This window comes from Macaca nemestrina, chromosome 12, assembly GCF_043159975.1.
Source record: "Macaca nemestrina isolate mMacNem1 chromosome 12, mMacNem.hap1, whole genome shotgun sequence".
NCBI lineage: Eukaryota > Metazoa > Chordata > Mammalia > Primates > Cercopithecidae > Macaca > Macaca nemestrina.
In genome coordinates, this window is record NC_092136.1 from 50,619,697 (window position 1) to 50,638,423 (window position 18,727).

An 18,727-nucleotide genomic window follows, 5' to 3' on the forward strand; every position below is an offset into this window, starting at 1 on the left:
CATTCTGATGGAGGCTGTCCTAAACATCTGGAATGAGGGGACTGAGTCCTAAAATTTGGGCTTTCTGAAGTCTAGCAGACTCAAACACAAAGCCAAATGCAACTACACTCATCTCCACATATCAGGCTACAGGCCAGATGACTTTTTTCTAAGCTGGAATTATCTAGGGTGGAGTTGGGGTGGGAGAAGGGAGTAGCAAAGTCTCATACCAAGAAATTGCAGTATGAAACAGTATTCTCCATACAATATTTCCTCAGGGGTATTCCAAAGTCAGAAGAAATTAACCCACCCAACAAAAAGGGAGGATTACCAACTATAGTGCATCTTTGATGTACCAAGAACCTTCTGCTCCAGGCCTCACTGTGGTTTGATGATTGGAGATTGCCATCCCCATTCTACAGAAGGAGAAACTGAGGTCTAGAGGCATTGTATAACTTGTCTAGGACCTCATTGTTAATAGTGGCAATAAAGCTAAAATTGATTGAGTACTTACTACGTTCTCGGCAGTGTGCTAAATGCTTGATTCAGTCTTAATGGCTTAATTAACCCTCAAAACAATCCTATGAGATTCCCAGAACTGAGATTTGCTAGGCAGGGTGACTTGGCCAACATCGCACAGTGAATAAGTGGAAACAAAAATCCAAGCAATGTAAGACCAGAGCCTTGTTCTTAATTATTATGCTATGCTCTTTGATGGTTTTTAGCAATTTAGCTAATACTGAAACCTTCAAATACAATCTGGAGCTCTTTCTGCTATGCAAGACTGCCTTTATGTGACATACGATTGCCTTTTTATAGCTTATGATCATATAAAGATGATGGAGTGTCTGGTCTCTTTTCAAACCCTTGTCTGGTTTCTTTCTGAGGAAAATTGGGGTTCATGTTTTCAACATTCAGGACAGAACTTGTGGCCCTGGCGTAAACATTACAGACCTCTGATGAATTTGTAGCAGCATCAGGGAAGCCCAAAAGATCATATAAGTAGTGACACAGTGGGGAGTGATCCTCATGGGATCTGCCTAGGGGTCTCCTTATTCCCTCAGTGGCCTTGCCCTGCCTCTGCCCTTGCCTTGTGGACCACCTCCTTCATTACCCAAAGCCTACCACTGGGAGAAGGTCATTCTACCTGACCCCTCAGAGGCCAAAGAGAACAATTTTCCCAGCTCAGAAGATCTGTGCCCTGGCCTCCAGCTACTGGTACCTGTTCCTTATTCCCAGCTTATCCTGCTGATCTGGTGTCCAGTGTCCCCAAAACTCTAGGGCGAATAGTTTTTGGAAATCTATGCCTATTCTTTTCTTGGCTCATTTTAATTTCTTTTCATTTAGAATGGAACTTTAAAAGTCTTCAAAGTCTGGAATTCTCTGCCTTACTTTATTCTACCTTCTGTGTGAAGTGGGGAGTTCTCTGTAAAGGAACAATTTGCTATACCTGAAACACTTGGAAGTGACCTCCAAAATGTACTAAGCACCCCAAATGGGCCAGGCACTGGGCCTGTGTGCTAGGATTACAGAGGAGAGATGTGAGAATATGGTCCCCATAAGGGCAGAATCGTTTATTGCACAGTGACATACTCCCTATACCTACAACAGCACCCGGTAATTCATAGGCACTCTGTAAAGGTTTACTAAATAATTGTAAACAAACAATTATGGCTCACTGTGCCACAAATGGCATTTTGAAGTTAACACAGAGGGTTAGGGGAGCACAGAGAAGAGATATGTAACCCAAGCCAGAATATCTCAGTAGGTTTTCCAGGCTAGTCTTTAAATGATGCCCTCAAGTTTCCCAGGAAAAGAGTTAGTATTGGAAGAGGATAGAGTTTTAGACGGAAGAAACACCATGTGCAAAGAAGTAGAACCATGGACTCATGTGTTGAGAAAAGGGCAAGTTGCTAAGTGGAGCCAGAGGGGTGGAGGTAAAGTCGAAAATGACTGGCTCAAATTTTGCAGAATATTAGAATGCTAGGATCCATGGGTTTATCTGTATTATATTCCATCAAGGCAGGGCACCCTAGGCCACTCCACAACCCCACAATAGAATACTTTTCCTGGATATACCAAGGGGCTTCTATAAAACCTGAACAGGGTACATTCTCAGATGTGAGGAGGACTCCCAAACTACTATGCCTTGAAATGTCCCTCCCAGCCACAAGGCAAACACTAGACCCCTTTGCACATTTCACAGGAAAGAATGAGAACTTATTTTAGCAATGCGTTTGTTTTCCTATCCCTGTGGCACTAACATGGGTTATTTTTGTCCAAAAAAGGGACAAAAGCATTCAAAACCCACTCATAGACTTAGAATGTTAAAGCTGGAAGGGTCCCTGGGGATCTACCTCCCCATCCTCAGATGAAGAAACTAAGGCTCAAGGAGAGAGAAAAATTGTCAAAGAATATTTTGACAGAATATTAGTGGAAGGCTGGTCCCTGGCTCCTAATCCATGCTCCCCACTGCACTGTGCTCTCCTGCAGGGGATTTGATGATGAGATTGCAAACTTTTTTCCAGTGAACTTAAATGCAAAGACCAAAAATACTTCTTAATTATTCTTCATTAGAAGAAAACAAAGTCTCTTCAACTCTCTGACTCCTTCAACCAATTAAATCTTTGGCTCCCACTCAAAGGGAGTATTTAAATTAATCAGGATAAATCTCTGACTTACCCTTTCCCTCCAAACAGTAATTTTGTACTGAAAAAATGAGAATAGCATGCTGGAGACAGAAGAGTGTCTTAGAGAAAAAAACACAATCCAATCTATTTAATTTAATTTCTCACCATCACCTGAGACTCCCTAGCCAAGAGTTAATCATTCATTTATCAAACAGCTATTAAACATCTATTTACTCAACAATCACTTATTGAGATCCTACTGTGTGCATTCTAATCATAGTCAGGAACACAAATATGCACCAAATATGAATTTAGCCCTTAGGCCCTCAGGACATTTATCCTTGAGCAGAAAAGATGACATATACATAAATCGTTATTGGTCTACCCCAGGCTTGGTTCAAAGTAAGTTCTCAGTCCAAAGTAAATCTCATTCAAATGAATGAATGAAATTGATTTCTCTATTACAGATAGTTGCTATGTGAGAACTCCACTGAAATGGGGACACAGAGATTCTAAGATTTACTGAAGGCTGAGTGAAAGCATTAGCTTAAGAAACACAACCCAGAGGAGGCAGGACTCCAAAAGGTGGGAAAGCAGACTGAAGAGTATTGTGACAGCTACATTCCCCTCTCTGGGCCTCAATTTCCCCATCTTATAACGAAGGGATGGCATAGATGAACTCTGGGGAAACTCTAGCAACAATACCCAATGCCTCTATGATCTCGGTTCCCAGCACTGTACAAAAGTATAAATCCAGCCTCTCCTCTTAAAAATAACTATTGAATCATTGTCCCTCTGCCTTCTCAGGGTCACACCCTGTGTTTCTGTGGATTTCTCTTTGGAAATGGGAGAAAGGATGGAATTCAAGTCTAGCTTTGATTGGCCTTCTTTTCAGCTTAAACAACAGAAAAATATCCAATTATCCCATTCATAATTACAGTCTGCACATCGCACCACAGGCATAGAAAATGACCCAGCAGCAGAAAACTGGCCACGGAACAGAGGTACACATATGCAAGCCATTATCTGCATGGAGACAAGCTGGCCTGCAATGGCCCCCACTGGCTCAGGGAAGCTGGTTATCTCCCCAGCTAGCCATGCGCATCCAGGAGGTTGCCTGCCACAAGCTGCAGCTGCATCCAGTCCGGGCTCATCTCATACTCCAAGCTGAACGGAAACCATGTGACAAAGTGTTTCACTCACAGGGAGAAGTCACAGATGAAAGCCCCAAACTGTACGCCTGTTACAAATCCAGGCCTGTTCAGGCCAAAAGAGAAGTGAGTGAATAATGACTGAGTTCATGAAGGCAGGAAACAATGTCCAACTAGGTCACCAACATGTCCTCAAGCACATGGTACCATACAAAGCAGATGACCCGCACTCCATAAATATTTATAGAAGAACTTTGTTGAAAGCTAATGAATAAATAAGTACTTGCATAAATGAGTAAATGATTTGTTTATGGAAAAGACAGACACTGATTAGAGTACTACCCAGCACTCAGGTTTAAGCACCACATAGAAATATGTAACCTAGCTCTCTACCTGTCAGCTCTGTTCTTGAGCAAGTAACTTCACCTCCTCAAGGCTCAGTTCTCTCATGAGATAGACATTGTGATGTGCTGCTGAGATTCCCCTTTTTGGCAGGATTTATTGTCCCAGATGCTGGGAGTATCATTAGCCAACAGCCTTCAGCTTTCAGGCCCTCCAGATGTTCTCAGAGCCACCTCACCTAAGATCATATCCTTCCTAAAGATGTCTAAAAGTTTTAGACAAAATAAATTTAACAGAGTTTATTTGAGCAAAAAAACATTTCATGAATCAGGCAGCACTCAGAGCCCAGAAGAGGTTGGAGAGCTCCTCTGAAGCAGCATGGGTGGCAAGCTTTTATGGGCTGAACACAAAGGAGAACAAAGAAAATGCATGTAGTGATTAAAGGGGAAAGATCCTAGTTAAAGGTTAGTTAATTTCTGATCAGTACAGTTTCTAGTTTCATTTTACTGTTGATGCTGGGCTTCAGTTTGCTATGTAGAAACCTAAAGTATTGAAGCAGCCCCAGCCTAATGGCTTCCCAGTTTAAAATATTTTCTAACACATTCCAATGACAGATCAAGGTGGGACATGAAGGCCCTGGACATTTTGGCCAATGGACAACAACTCTGATTCCAAAGCTCCCTACGAAATCAGTTGACTTCACTGAGCCAGGTTTTGCAGCTCAACTTCACCTTCTGCCCAGTCGTGCTTCCTTCCTCTCCCTTCCATAGGCATTGATCCCAAAGATGGTCACTAAAAACCACGCTGAACTCTAAACCCCACCTCAAAGGCTGTTTCCCATAGAACTCAACCTATGACCTCTTGTTTGCAAAATATAGATAATAATAATTATACACATAGGTCATAGTGAAGACTAATAGCTGTGTGGAGTACCCAGCCCATAACAAGTACTTGAAACCATAAGCCAACTTCGTTGTGGGGGTTTGCAAAGGCCAGTCTATTAATCACCTTGACTCTTCACTGGCGGGGATTCAGAGAGAAAAATTCTAAATGCCATAGATGATTTGTGTGCTAGATAAGTTATAGAAGGAAGTGGGGAAGGAAGGGGACATTTGGACCCAGCCCTGTGTGGACCCTGGCCTCCAGCTTACACCCCAGGAGGCTTCCCATAAAGAAAGTTAAGCCAAAGAACTGGGTCATCTGGATCCTGGCAGAATATGAAGGCCAGGTTGTGATGGTGGAGGGCACAACCCTGGGAGTGCGAAGCCTGGGTCCAACACGCTGACCACCATGGCTATATTCCAGCAGCACCACCACCATGCCCAGAACCAACAAGAAGATCAGCATCCCAGATGGAAAGATGGGAGGCCAGAGGAGCAAATGAAGACCAGCTAGGGACATAGCAGCCACAGTCTCCTGCTATCCAGGAAGCTCACCTCTGGCCCCTTCACTGCCACGAATAAATCTTTGACCACCCCCCAGGGAGGTACTCAGACCAGAGACTGCATCGGTTTCACTACCTGGGGGGAGGGAGAGAGATTATTACTGTTATTTACACCAGCAGTCCCTACCCTTGTCAGCACCAGGGACCTGTGGCACCAGGGACTGGTTTAGTGGAAGACAATTTTTCCATGCAGGGAGGCTGTGAGTGGTGGGTATTACATTCCCATAAGGAACATGCAACCTAAATCCCTCATGCGAGCCGTTCACAGTAGGGTTCGTGCTCGTATGAGAATCTACTGCCACCTTTGATCTGACAGGATACAGAGCTCAGGTAATAATGCTTGCTCTTGCTGGCCACTCACCTCCTGCTGTGCGGGGGGCTGGTTCCTAACAGGCTGAGGACCAGGGATGGGGACCACTGATTTCTATGACCTGGGAAAGTGAGGCTTGTGTACTGCAAAGCACCCTGAGGTTCTAAAGAGACCTTCCCTGCTGGATCCAAGCACTGCTACTACCTTTTAAAGCAGCTGTCACTGCCACTATGTTGAAGAAAACACAGATGTATAGACAGCTTAAACAGTCACTCAAGGTCACAGAGCTGGTAGGAGGTGAACTGGGATTTGAACCCAAGTCTGATTCCAAGGTCTACATGCTTTCAACCACTTAGCCCCACATAAGAGATTCCAAGAGTAGCGTTTTGTTCTTTTGCTTATTTTATTGTTTTTAAGTATGAAAGCATCCCAGGAGACTCAGATACAGAGCTGAGAACCACCACACCCTGTCAGTCCACTTCCTGTCACTCATGCCAGTTCAGCAATGGATCCCAACCCCAGGGCTAGGAAGCTGTTGCTCCTGACCTCTACTCTCTCCTAGGAATCCACATCTAGAACAGCCTTTTGTGCTACTATTTACTCACAATGGTCTCAAATACCAATGGCCTCACCCATATGGTTTACCCAGGCTGCTGGATGCTTCCATGCAACATGGCAGTACTTGTTTATTTTTGTGCACTGAGGTGAACAATGGCACTGCAAAATAAAATTCAGTTTCAGTGGAACACAACAGAACGAAGTCAATTATCCAGCATGAATTATTTATCTGGAGACAATAACCATGATGTTATTCCCCACAAGAGAGGCCTCTGCAACTTGGAACAGGAGAAAAAAAAGACGTGACTGCTACTGTCTGCCTATTATACTGCTTCAGACTGCATCATAGGCAAATTAACACTTCTGACATCCTGTAACTACATATGCGCCTTCTCTGTGAATGTGGACCATGCATAGGCCCCTAGAACATACACAATTAACAGATTGCTAGGTCCAGGGATTCTATTCCCCCAGTGTTCTGGCTAGGCCTGGCAATGCTAGGCTGTGAACATATTAAAGGAAATACCACCCACTCTCTGTTGCTCATCCTACCCTATCAGAACTGTAAGGATGAAGATATTGTAAAAAAAAAAAAAAAATTTAACAAGCTACATCTTCTATGGCCAGCCATAACTCCTGATATTAGTCTGGGGTCTTCCTCCCAATGGATTTGCTGTGCAAGATCAGTTAGAAATCATGCCTTGCCTCCTAATAATTTGATTCCTAAATCATTTGTATGTAATTTAATTTCCTGTGACCTTAAAACTTCTGAAGAGGTTGGAAGTGGGAGAGAGAGAGGGAGAGATAGGTCAGTGGTTCTCAGGAGCCTAAAATGGCCCAAGATCTGATCTTTGCACCTCATTCTCTACTCAGAGCACCTATTCCTCATGGGAAGCAGGAGAAATTAGTGTTGATTAAGCAGGTCCTATGCTCCATGTAGGGGCTTCATACACATAATTTTAAATGCTCCTAAAACCCAATGATGCATGTATAAATTATCCTCATCTCATGGATGAAGAAACTAAAGCCCAAAGTTATGACTACTATGTAGCAGAACCAAGAACCAAGCTGGAGCGTTTGCACTCCTAACCACTGTCCTAAATGTCCCTGTGATGATGACTTTCTCAACCCCAGCACAGGTTCAGATCTGACCATACCAGGACTGCAAGGGGGTGTTTGGAGGGATCCCAAAGCCCTGTAGCCAGAGCTGCTGCTATCCACCTGACTACACAGTTCCCAACCTACTCTCTGGGCAGGGGAGACTCAGGCTTCACTTCAACCAGGGTAGTTTCACTTTTTCCTGGTTTAAAATATTAGGCTGTTGAGAGTGTCTGTCTATGATTTCTTTTTCTCACTCAGGTCACTTGCTGAGGGTTAGGGGTCAGGAGAGGGATTTCTGGAAGAATTTCCCCATATCACCTACGTGAAGAGCTCCAACACACAGCAACAGGCACTCAATAAGTAATGACTCTGCGTATGTCGCTCTCAATGTGTGACACACACTTTGCATATATAGATTTATTTAATCCTCACATTCACTCTATGAAGAAGGTGCTATTATGACTTCCATCTCTACATGAGAAAAGTGAGAGACAGATGATAGGGTTCAGGAACTTGCACAGACCACACAGCTAGTGAGAAGTATAGCTCAGCATTGAAGCCAGGCAGTCATGTGTTCAAAGCTGACCCCACTTCCCCGTCTCATGAAAGGCCATCAGCCATTCCAGGCTAAGGCAGGCCCCATCTTGAAAAAACCACATACATCCTGACAGGTCTGTATCTCATCATCTCTGAGTTCCACCTTAGAGGTGATGTGTGCAAAGATAATTGGATCCCCATATGATGTCTTATTCTTGGCTTCCAACTGCAGAGGAAATTCTGAGTGGCATTTCTAACCATGCTCTGAGTCCTCAGGAACATGCATGAATTGTATATCACATCCTAAAACCTCTTTATAATGATGGCTTTGTGGGATCAGATTGGTGTGTACACAGAGGCTAAACCAGTTCCAGTAGACTTTTAACAAATAATAATTTTTTCTGATTTTAAAAGCAACACATACTCCAAAACAAATAATAACCAAACAAACAATATTGAAAGTAATGACATAGTAAGATGAAATCCCAAGTAATTCAGATGGAGGGTTAAGGATAAAGGTAAAATGTCAGTGATACATGGAATATGTTAACACAAGACATTACAAAATAAAATGATGGCTTAATAGTTTTACAAAATCTACTTGGATTGTGTTGCCTCAAAATAACCGCATCAAAATGTCTCAGCAAAATAAATAAATGAATAAATAAGGCTAAGTGGAATCCCCAAGCACTCTGAGGTTGCTGAGTTCCTCTATAGATCAAACCTACATTACAGTGACCAACTTTCCAGGTTTGCCAGGAATTTCCAGGGCCACAGGACTTCCATACCCAAATCAGTACAGGACCCGGCAAACGGGAACAGTTGGGCAGGAAATATCTAGCACCCTGGCGCTTCTAACACTGGTTCAGGTTCAGGCTCCAGGACCAGTCACATTAAACCAGAACCTGCCTTGCCACATCTTCCAGCTGTGTGCAGGCACTTCTGGTGGCCCCAAATGTCTCCTTCTTCAGACAGGATGTTCTCAAGCCCTCTCCCCTCATTATCCAGGCTTCACCTTCTTCTCAGTATGTGCCTTTCCCACCCTCCCTCATTGCCCAACTCAGGACAACAAGTACTTCCCAAGGATCAGCTCTATGCTCCGTTATCTCCTTGGTGCTCTGGGCAAAAGAGAAGACATTCAAGGGTAGAATGACACCTTCCAAAAGCCTCAGAGAGGGCCTCTACTAACACCAAGGACCCCCAGGGGCTCCAGCCCCCTAGCCAGGCAGGATCAGGAGCCTCCTCTGGAGTCCTCTATCTTACTAGTACACCCACTTGATTCTTTGTTTCATGGTCAGCCTCAGCATTAGACTTCAGCTCATTAGAGGCTGGGATGTGCCTGATTCTTCAGTGTCCCAAGGTCCAGTTCCATTGATATTTGCTGAGTGAACATGGCATCCCCAATACATTATCCTCGGCTTCCTCCCCAGAAAATTGCATGGGAAGATGGGGTCACCTGCAGCCTCAGGATGCTGGAACTGGACCTCAGTCAGGGTTCAGATGGGGTAGGTCTGGCCTGGAGTGACAGCTGTAGGACTTACCGCTGACCCGGCAGGGTGACGGAGTCCAGGTGGTGACCTCCAGGCAGCGCCATCATGTTGATCCCAATCTGCAGCAAGGCCTGCTCGCAGCGGTTGTGACCCTGAAAATAGAGGGCAGGATGGCACAAGAAGGCCCTAAGAGAGGAGGCACAATCACTTTCTCTCCCATTCCCAGGCCACAAGGAACCAAAGCAGGCAAAGAGGTAAGGCCTCCTAGCCCTCTTCTTCTTTTGAACCAGTTTTCACTCCACTACCCTCATACAAGTAAGGCAGAACCCAGATTTGATCTTGTTTCTAAATCCCTAGTCCACTTTATATCTCTAAAATATTTTCTTATTCCAATTTCAAATATTTGCCTGACTTATTTGGGTATGTCTCAAATATTGGAACACACAGCCTGTAAGTATTGCATAGGACATACTTGTACCAAAAAAGTATCTATGGTTTATCTGAGATTCACATTTAACTGGGCATCCTGTATTACTTGCTAAAACTGGCAATTCTACATTCTAATTCCCTGGCTATTACCACCGTAGAACTGGATTATTCACTGTGATTATGCTTAAGTCTGTCCTGGAAAATGTGACCCTGTTACTGGCATAGTGTTTGCTTTCCCAAATCCATTCCACTTCGGATGATGCGACTGTACCCAAATTGCCAGTGGTTGGTTCAGAAATAGGCATGTGACTCAATTTAGGCCAATGAGCCACGACAAGACTGCTTCTAGGAAAAGTGTTCTTTCTCCCAACAGAGAGCTGCAAGATGAGACAGTATCTCTCCTGTTGGACTTGAGCAAGGGAGCATATCCACTTCAATGCTGCTAGAGACCATCTTGCAATCATGAGCAGCACTAGCTGGAGAACAAAGTTAGCACACTCCAAGAAAAATATGCTGGGTCCTTGATCACTAAACCACTGAATCAACTAAGGCTGGAGTCTGGCCCAGCTCTAGGCTTCCTATTATCTAAGAAAACAAAAGCTCTTGTCGTTTAAGTCAGTCTGAGTGAGGGTTTTTGTTCTACACAGCCAAAAGCATCCTAATGGATAAAAGTAATCCAGGTTCCAGGAACTCCCAATCCCAGCACCGAGGATGCAGCTGGCTTCCCTGTGCCTCACATTTGAACCCAAACCAACTACCCACCTGTTTGTATTTTTCTCCCTTGCCTTGTCCCTGCTGTGCTCCTGGAGGCCTTTTTGTACACAATCTCTTTTTTTCATTTCTCTCTCTCTCTGCCAACTCCTCCAAGCCCATGAGTAAACCCTCCCTGAGGAATATGCAGATTCTGTCACCTTTGCCTGGGCACATCAACAGAAGAGTCTTACTCCGTGATTACACAGGAGCCCTATAGAAAAGAATGGAGGAGGAGCATTTTAACAGTGATGTGGGTGAACACGAAGCACTCATCATAATGCTGGGAAGAAAGAAGAAAATGGTCAGTCGGAAAAGTGTGGGGAGGCAGGAACCCAGAATAAACTAGGGCACTAGATAATTCCAGAGACTTGCTGCCGTTGCCTGTTTCTCTGTCTGTGGAGCTCATTAGACTGTGAGCTTCCTGAGGGTAGACACCACATGTGTTTCAGGCACTGAGCCAAGGGCCAGGCACTTAGCCTGCACTCTAAACCTCTGTTGAAAGAATGAGTGGGATAAATTTTTAATACATTGATGTTGAGCCCCATCTCTTCATCTGTAACTGAGGATAATAATATCTATTTTAAAGAGCTATTATAATGATGACATGAGATTAGGAATGTGGAAGTATATGGCCAAAGTAAGAGCTAAATAAATAGTTAGCTATTATTATCGTTATGTCCTATAAGTCTGCTATGTGCTCAGCTCTCTGGTCATCTATGCTAAGGGAGATGTAGAAAATGAGATACAGCAGGTAACTCACCTAGCACAGCGAGAGGCTCAGCGAGCGTTCATTAGCATATGTTATCACCATCGTTATTTCCATTATTATTATCATTATTTAGAAGGTATATTTTTGGAATTTAGTGAGCCAATAGGCTGAAAGGGATGGCACAAAAGAAACACTAGAAAAAATAAAATGAGGCATTTGCTCCCTTTTGATATGTTTGACTAAAGTACAAAAAAGGAAAATACCAACTTCTTAGGGTAAAAGCTAAGATGTGATTAGATGGCAGTGAGCAAGTAGATTTTGTTTTACTTCCACATCTTCATTACTGAGAAGAAAAGAGGCAAAGTAAATATGTTGAAGTGGGGATTAGAGCCTAAGGTAGGAGAGGAGACAGGGAAATACTGAGAAAATTCCAGGACCCTTTGAAGTTTGAATCAAGAGGAAACTTTCGGATGAGGTGAAGCATACATACCATAGAGTATTAGAGGAACCTCTAACTCTGATTCAAGTCATTTCTGAGGGACCCAGAGAAAAAAAAGAGTTGTCATGAGCAGAAGCCTGAATGCAAGAAAGTGTTCTGAATTCCTAAGAGGCAGATTCCAGAAATACAGCTCTGTGACCGTAAATTCTATAGCCAATTCTGGATCACCGACCTGTGAAGCCTTCAGAAAGAAGCAGTGAGCACAAGAAGCCAGCTAGAACGCAGCAGGAACAAGCCAAAACAATCAACTTCTTTTCCTTCAGGAGCCTCTGGGCTGTTAGCTGAGGGAACTGCAATAAGCCTAATATATCTCGATTTTTTTAAAGCATCCCAGTGAGGTGCCATCATTCATCCTTTTTACCCATGACTTCCCAGCAGGTATTCAGGGGGAGCCTGCCAGCTCACAAAACCTTCCTTCATGTGATCTCTTGTGTTCCCAGAGGCTGGGGAGGCACCTTAAGGACATCTGATTGCATATGCATCACTGCCCTATTCACAGACTGTGTCATTATTGGCTCCCTCTTTGCCCCCAAAAGACAAGATTCCTTAATGTCTAAAGCCAAATCTTGCTGAATGTGGGATTAGGCACAGTCCTGACCCAATGACCTGCATGGTCAAGACTATGGGTTGTGAATCAGATTAGGCCTCAGAGGAATCACAGCTCATTTTCACTAAGGATGAGGAAGAATATCTGAAAGGCGAGATAGGAAATACTTGTTTAACCCAGCTGATGTTTATAAAGTATCCATAACAATAATAATTATAGCTAATATTTACTGAGCATGTCTTATGTGCCAGGCACTGTTCTAAATGCTTCATATAGTATTAGTTCATTTAATGCTATCATCATCCTCTGTTACAGATGAAACCTCTTAAATTCAGTGAGAAGCACAGGTTAGTAGGTGGCAGAGGACTAGAATCCAGGTTTGATGATTGAAGGGGAGGTGCTGGAGCAGATGAAGATAAGAGCCTGTGTTCAGCCTTTGCTAACAGACAGCCTGACTCCATTTCTGAATGGCAACACCCAACCCCAGAGGGCACTTCTCAGAGATGCCAGCACTCTTCCCTCTCACCAGCACCGCCTACTGCTCCCACTTCCCGGACTGTGAATCTTCCAGCTTCATCTAGTGCCAGCCCTCAGTGACACAGCCCTCAAGAAGAAAAGCAAACACTGCAGTCATACGGAAGGAGAAGGAGACATTTCTCTTTTGTTCCTCATTTATTGTCACTTTTGTGAAAGTCGTATGGACAGAGATAGGCCCTAAAGGGTTCGGGGGATGGGAGATCATAGTCCCAGTTAAAGCTTCAAATAGACCTGTTTAAAGCATGCTATCCTCAGGGAAGCTCCTACTGCAAAGTTCCATCTTCAGTCTGAAGCCCTTGCATCCACCCACTCCCACAGCCCTAAGTCAGACTCATCCTGTTGAGCAGACTTGAAGAATAAACTCCTTCCAAAGTTACACAGAATGTTAGGAAACCAAAACTGAGTTCAAGACAAGCCCTTGGTCCTGGGCTCTGTGTCCTCACTGGTGTTGCAAAAAGAACATGAACTTTGGAATCTGATAGATTCAAATCCTGACTTGTACAAATCCTGACCTGATAAGTACGTAACCTTGGGAAAACTGCCAACCCACTGAACATGTGGTTTCCTCAATTATACCTACTTCCCAGGAGCATCATGAGGATTAAATGAGATTACTTGCAAAAGTCCCCAGTATTGTGCTTGGCATATAGCAGCCTCCAAGAAGAAGCACCCTTCCTGTTGGAAGGAAGAGTTAAGAAATATATCTCAGAGCAGAGCTGCTGTTTTTCCCAGGAAGAGAGGGGAAAAGGACACATGCAGGAGTGAGCAGGAAAGAGGAAATCCCTCCATCACCTGTCCCAGGGCCTTTCCTAATTCACTGAAAATCCCACCATGGATCCTGCAGCCTTGTTTCTTCAGGGCTCTGGGTTATGTAGCTCCCACCAGAAGTGGCTAGTTTACAGGAAAGACTTGAAGTCTTAAGTGTCTCTGATTTAATTCAATGCTTGCTGTGACAACAGCTCCATCTGGACAGCTCATTTCTGCGCCCACATCCAATTAGACGCAGCCTTTGCTCACCTCCATTTCGCTAATGACACATGGTTTGTGGAGGAAATGGAGGCTATTTACAGTAAATTATTCAATTAAAATCAGGAGCAAAGGTGGTTTCTGCCACTGTCTAAAGGGCCGATCCAGGTACAGCTCCAAACATGTCTGGGATTGCTTAATCTGCAATCCCATTAGGGCTGTCAATATTAGTGCTGTCAACACGAAAGGGACAGGGGAGAGTAAGTATTGTGGAAAGTAGTTAAGCTTTGGCAGCAGCTCTAGGAACAGGGAGGAGGTTGCTGGGGAGTCGAAGAGGAGTTAGACAGCACCAGGCAGATATGGCTCTTTCTCCAAGACCAGAAAGTGCAAGAACTGGAAGCAACAGAGATGTCCTGTCAGCCCATCATTATGAATCTCGACCATTTGGAGCTGAAAAGGCCCTTAGAGAGTACTGCTTTACTGGGGAAGAAATCAGGGCTTTTCCAGAGTTTCCATATCTGTTTCCCATCTGTAAAACGGGGCAAAAATAGACAACCTCACAAGATTGTTGTGAGCACCAAGATAATCCACGTGTAAACATTTATCTTTCTTTCTGGCCTCTAACATATGAACCCATTTCCTACATTTGAGAAATATCCCTTTGTTTAAGAGTCTTAGTGTAAGGGAAACCTGCCTCCCAACATGGAAACTTAAAAAGCCAGACCCTTGTTTGGCAGAATCCTTTGCAGCAAGGATAAAACACATGACTTAGGTGCCACCAATCAGGCACACAGAGCAGAAGCATGTGACCTAGGATTCACCAATCAGGCACACAGAGCAGAAGCACATGACCTAGGATTCACCAATCAAGTGCACAGACTAGGAGCTTCAGACTGAAAGGAGACTTTTTTCTGAGGCTTCGTGGTACCTGCAGAAGAATCAAGTTCCCCTGTACCTGGTATGCAGATTACACCTTAAAATGGGGCTACAATATAGGCTTTTTTTTTTCAATTTGCCTTCCCCGGCCTGTGCAAAATACACAGAATTTAGAGCCCAGAGGCTAGATCTGGATGTCTTGCCTGAGAATTATCCTCGATACATCCCTTTCCCTCATCATATTTTTTTCATCTCATGACCACCTCCCTGGCCAAAGGTATTGGCATCTCTCACTTGGACCTCTGCAAGGGCTTTCTTTCATCACTCGCCCCTTTCCAGACATGCCTCTCTCTAAACTGTTCTCCACACAACCAACAGGGTGATCTCAAGCACAAATCTAATCACATCAACCCACTGTTTAAAATCCTTCAATGGCTTCCTGTTGCTACTAAGACCAAACCCTGCCATGGCCTACTTGCCTCACATGGATCTTGTCCCTGTCTAACCACCCTTCTTGTCCTTCAGCCTTGCAGCCACTCTGGCTGCTGTTCATCCTTGCAGCAAGCCACGCCTACTCCTGCCAAGCACCTGCAAGGTACTCGTTCCTCTGACCCCAACAACCTCTCCTCTGTCTCCTCTCACCAAGTTATTCCTATCATTCAGAGCTCAGAACAAATGCCACTTCCTCAGGGCAGCTTTCCCTGACCCGTGGATTCAGTCACGTCCTTCATTATAAGATTCCCTAGTCCCCTCAGTATTTTTCCTCCATAGACTTTATCACAATTGTAATTAAATAATTAACTGTAACATTAGGGGCTTAATAAGAGCTTAATGTCTTTCTCCCCTGAAGGTAAGAGCAGGGACTAAAGGAATGTGCCACTCACTGCCATACCCCCTGTGCCTGACATAGTCTGGTGCATAATAATCAATAGACACTTGCTCACTGACTGGATGAGTTCTTGTGGAAGGAAGCTCAGCTTCCTCATGGATAAACTGGAGACAGTGGTAACTATTTCACTATGCCATGATGAGTATTCAGTGAGATGAATACTCAGGGTTGGGAGGAGGAGCCTTTGCATACCATACGCACTGTGCATTGAAAGCGCTCTGCATCCTAACATCCACTGAGACAAAGCTGCCTGTCCCTCCTGAGTTCTTGCAGTCCTCACTGTCTGGTTGTACCCAGTCAGGCAGCCTCCCTCCCCACCCCCAGCTCTGTGTTCATCAAGTTCTCCCATAGGACAGACAGACAGATCAGTGGACAGTCACAATGCTGTGCAAAAACTGCAATGACAGGTAATCAAGGGAATGTCACCCTCCCCCAAAGTGCGGCAAGCAAGTTTCAAGCAGTACAAGGTCAGAATGGAAGGTGGTGAGAAGGGGCCATGGGAAGTTTCTCAGGGCATCACTCCAATACTGAAACTTGAAAGAATAATGTAGAAAAAGCAGAGGAAGGAAAGGGGGCTAAAAGGAAGAGTGTGCAGGGCACAAGGAAGAGCATTTGACCCAGAATCATGAGCATGGTGAGATTAGGGAACTGCAAGTGTTTCAAGAAGGCTGGAGCACTCTGGCCTGGTGGTGGAGTTTATAGTAAACTACCTCAGTAGCATGCGAATGCAGAAAAAGGAGTGGTCACTTTCAGCTAGGGAAATACAGAAGACTTGTTCACCTTAGAGAAGGTGACGTCTGAGCTGGACCTCAAATGGAGGGAGGGATTTTTCCAGGTGAAGATGGGACAAGGGCATTCAGTGCCAAGAGCAGTGTGAGCCATGGCAAGGAAACCAGAACATGGAGCAAGTATTCGAGAACCCAGATCTCTCTCAGGAGGCTGGAGGGAAGGTGCCTCTATAGCCCTGACCATGAAAGGAACTGATTATTGAGTCTCTGTCCTGTGCGTGGTAGAGAGCCATCAAAGGTGTTTGAGCAGGGGAGTGAAATGATCAAAGTGGAATTTCAGTCCTCATGGTAACCAGTGGAGTGGATGAACTCCAGAAAGTAAGACCAGCAATGAGGGCTAATTTAACAGGCAGGTGCAAGCTTTCAGTCAGGGCAGTAAAGTCCTAGGAGTGGAGAGGTGGGAACCCAGGAGTGGAAAGAAGGGCTGCAAAGAGCTCTAGGAGGTAATCACAACACATCTCCCTCCCCACCCTACTCTTGACCTCTATGTGACCTGGGCAAGGGTGGCAATAGTCATTGGAGCTATTGCTAGCTGTGGTGGCTGGCATCCTGCAGCAATCAGATACTTTAAGAGCCCTCGTTCCCAGGAGAGGCACAAGAACCCAAGCAAGCTGCTACCCAGCCCTGCTGAATGAACTGAGCCTCGTAAAATATAGACAGCTCTAGCTCCCTGGAGGAAACCCCAGTAGCCCCTCACAGCTGTCAGATAACAGAGCCCAACAAGTAGGAAGAACAGACCTAAGGACTCACAGAGCAGGGCTGAATCTCCTCCAGGACCTGAGACTCTCGCTAGATAGCCCAGAACGACTTGCATCAGGTAGAGGGGTCCCCACCCAGACCTTTGTTCTGACCCTCAATGCTGGAGCCCAAATAGTTTCAACAAAGCTCAAACAAGGTCGCAAGCCTCCACCTGATTAATTGGATACATCTACCTTTTAGGCCTCACCTAGAAGGCAATAGGAATCTCATCTACAGAAATATGTCCATGAACTTGACAGGGCTAAGACTACAGCTCCCGGGCAATGTCCAGGCAGCCTTCTTGGAGGAGCTCACATTATACTCTCAGAGTATGAGAACTAGTAGGGAGGCCTTAGAGATTATCCTCTTGTAGTAGTAGTAATAATAATGAGGAGGAAGAGGATGAAGAGGAGGCAGACAGGGAGAAACACTTCTTGGGTACTTACTACATATAAGGCACTGTTGTAAATGCTTTACATTTAGTCCTCAAAATAACCCCGTGAGGTAGGTTACTATTGTTACCTCAGTTTTTCAGATGAGGAACCAGAAGCACAGATGGGTTAATGTGGACAATGGAGAGACAAGTTCAGAAGAAGAAGAGAGGCTGGGTGCAGTGGATCACACCTGCAATCCCAGCACTTTGAGAGACCAAGACAAGAGGATCACTTGAGGCAAGGAGTTTGAGGCCAGCCTGGGCTACATAGCAAGACCCCATTTCTACCAAAAAAAAAAAATTGAAAAATTAGATGGGGCATGGTGGTGCATTCCTGTAGTCCCAGCTACTGGGGAGGCTGAGGTGGGGGGACTGCCTGAACCCAGGAATTTAAGGTTACAGTGAGCTATGATTATGCCACTGCACTTCAGCCTGAGCAAGACCCTGCCTCTAAAAGAAAAAAAAAAAGGAAAGAAAAGAAAGAAAGAAATCAAAAAGAAAAGAAAAAGACACTTACTGAGGTCACAAAGTAAGCCAAGCCACACCTGGGACATGCACACAGGCTTCCTCATTCCCACCATGGGAAATCCAAATAAGGCTTTGCCTGGCTGGAGTGAACAGACCCACCAGTGCCTCAGAGTGGTTTACCATAGGAAGTCAATGCAGCCTTAGTGCTCCATCTGCAAAACTGGGAAAGTGCAAGTATGCTTGCACTTTCTCCTTTGCTGTGGTTATCAAGTACGAGGAAATAGAGAGTGGGCAGGGAAATTCATGAGTTCTGTTCAGATTCAGCTCAGCCCTGGAATGGGACAGGCAGGTTAACTTGGAAGTGCCCATGAGTCCCCAGAGGTCAGAGAGAGAGGAACCCAGTGTCAAGGTGTCCTCACTGAGGCCCATGTGTGCCAGCACCTGGTTTATATGGTTTATCCTCTAGAGAGCTCCAGCTTGTCCAAGCGGCCTCCCCTGAAGGAGCTTGTGTGGCCATCTCAGAGGAAAGCTCAGGCTCCTGGAATCAGGAAAG

At 44.8% G+C, this 18,727-nt stretch overlaps 1 protein-coding gene across 4 annotated transcripts in view; it reads right to left on the minus strand.

Moving 5' to 3' along the window:
• LOC105486934 (INSC spindle orientation adaptor protein) overlaps positions 1-18,727 on the minus strand; it is a 139,184-nt gene that overhangs the window by 92,727 nt on the left and 27,730 nt on the right. For 3 of the 4 annotated variants that reach the window (XM_011750079.2, XM_011750081.2, XM_071075051.1), the window contains exon 2: positions 9,594-9,694. In XM_011750079.2, the coding sequence (XP_011748381.1) occupies positions 9,594-9,694 (101 nt within the window). Of the gene's footprint in view, positions 1-9,593; positions 9,695-10,882; positions 10,936-18,727 lie in introns of all 4 variants that reach the window. The other variant, XM_071075052.1, reaches the window with a different exon arrangement.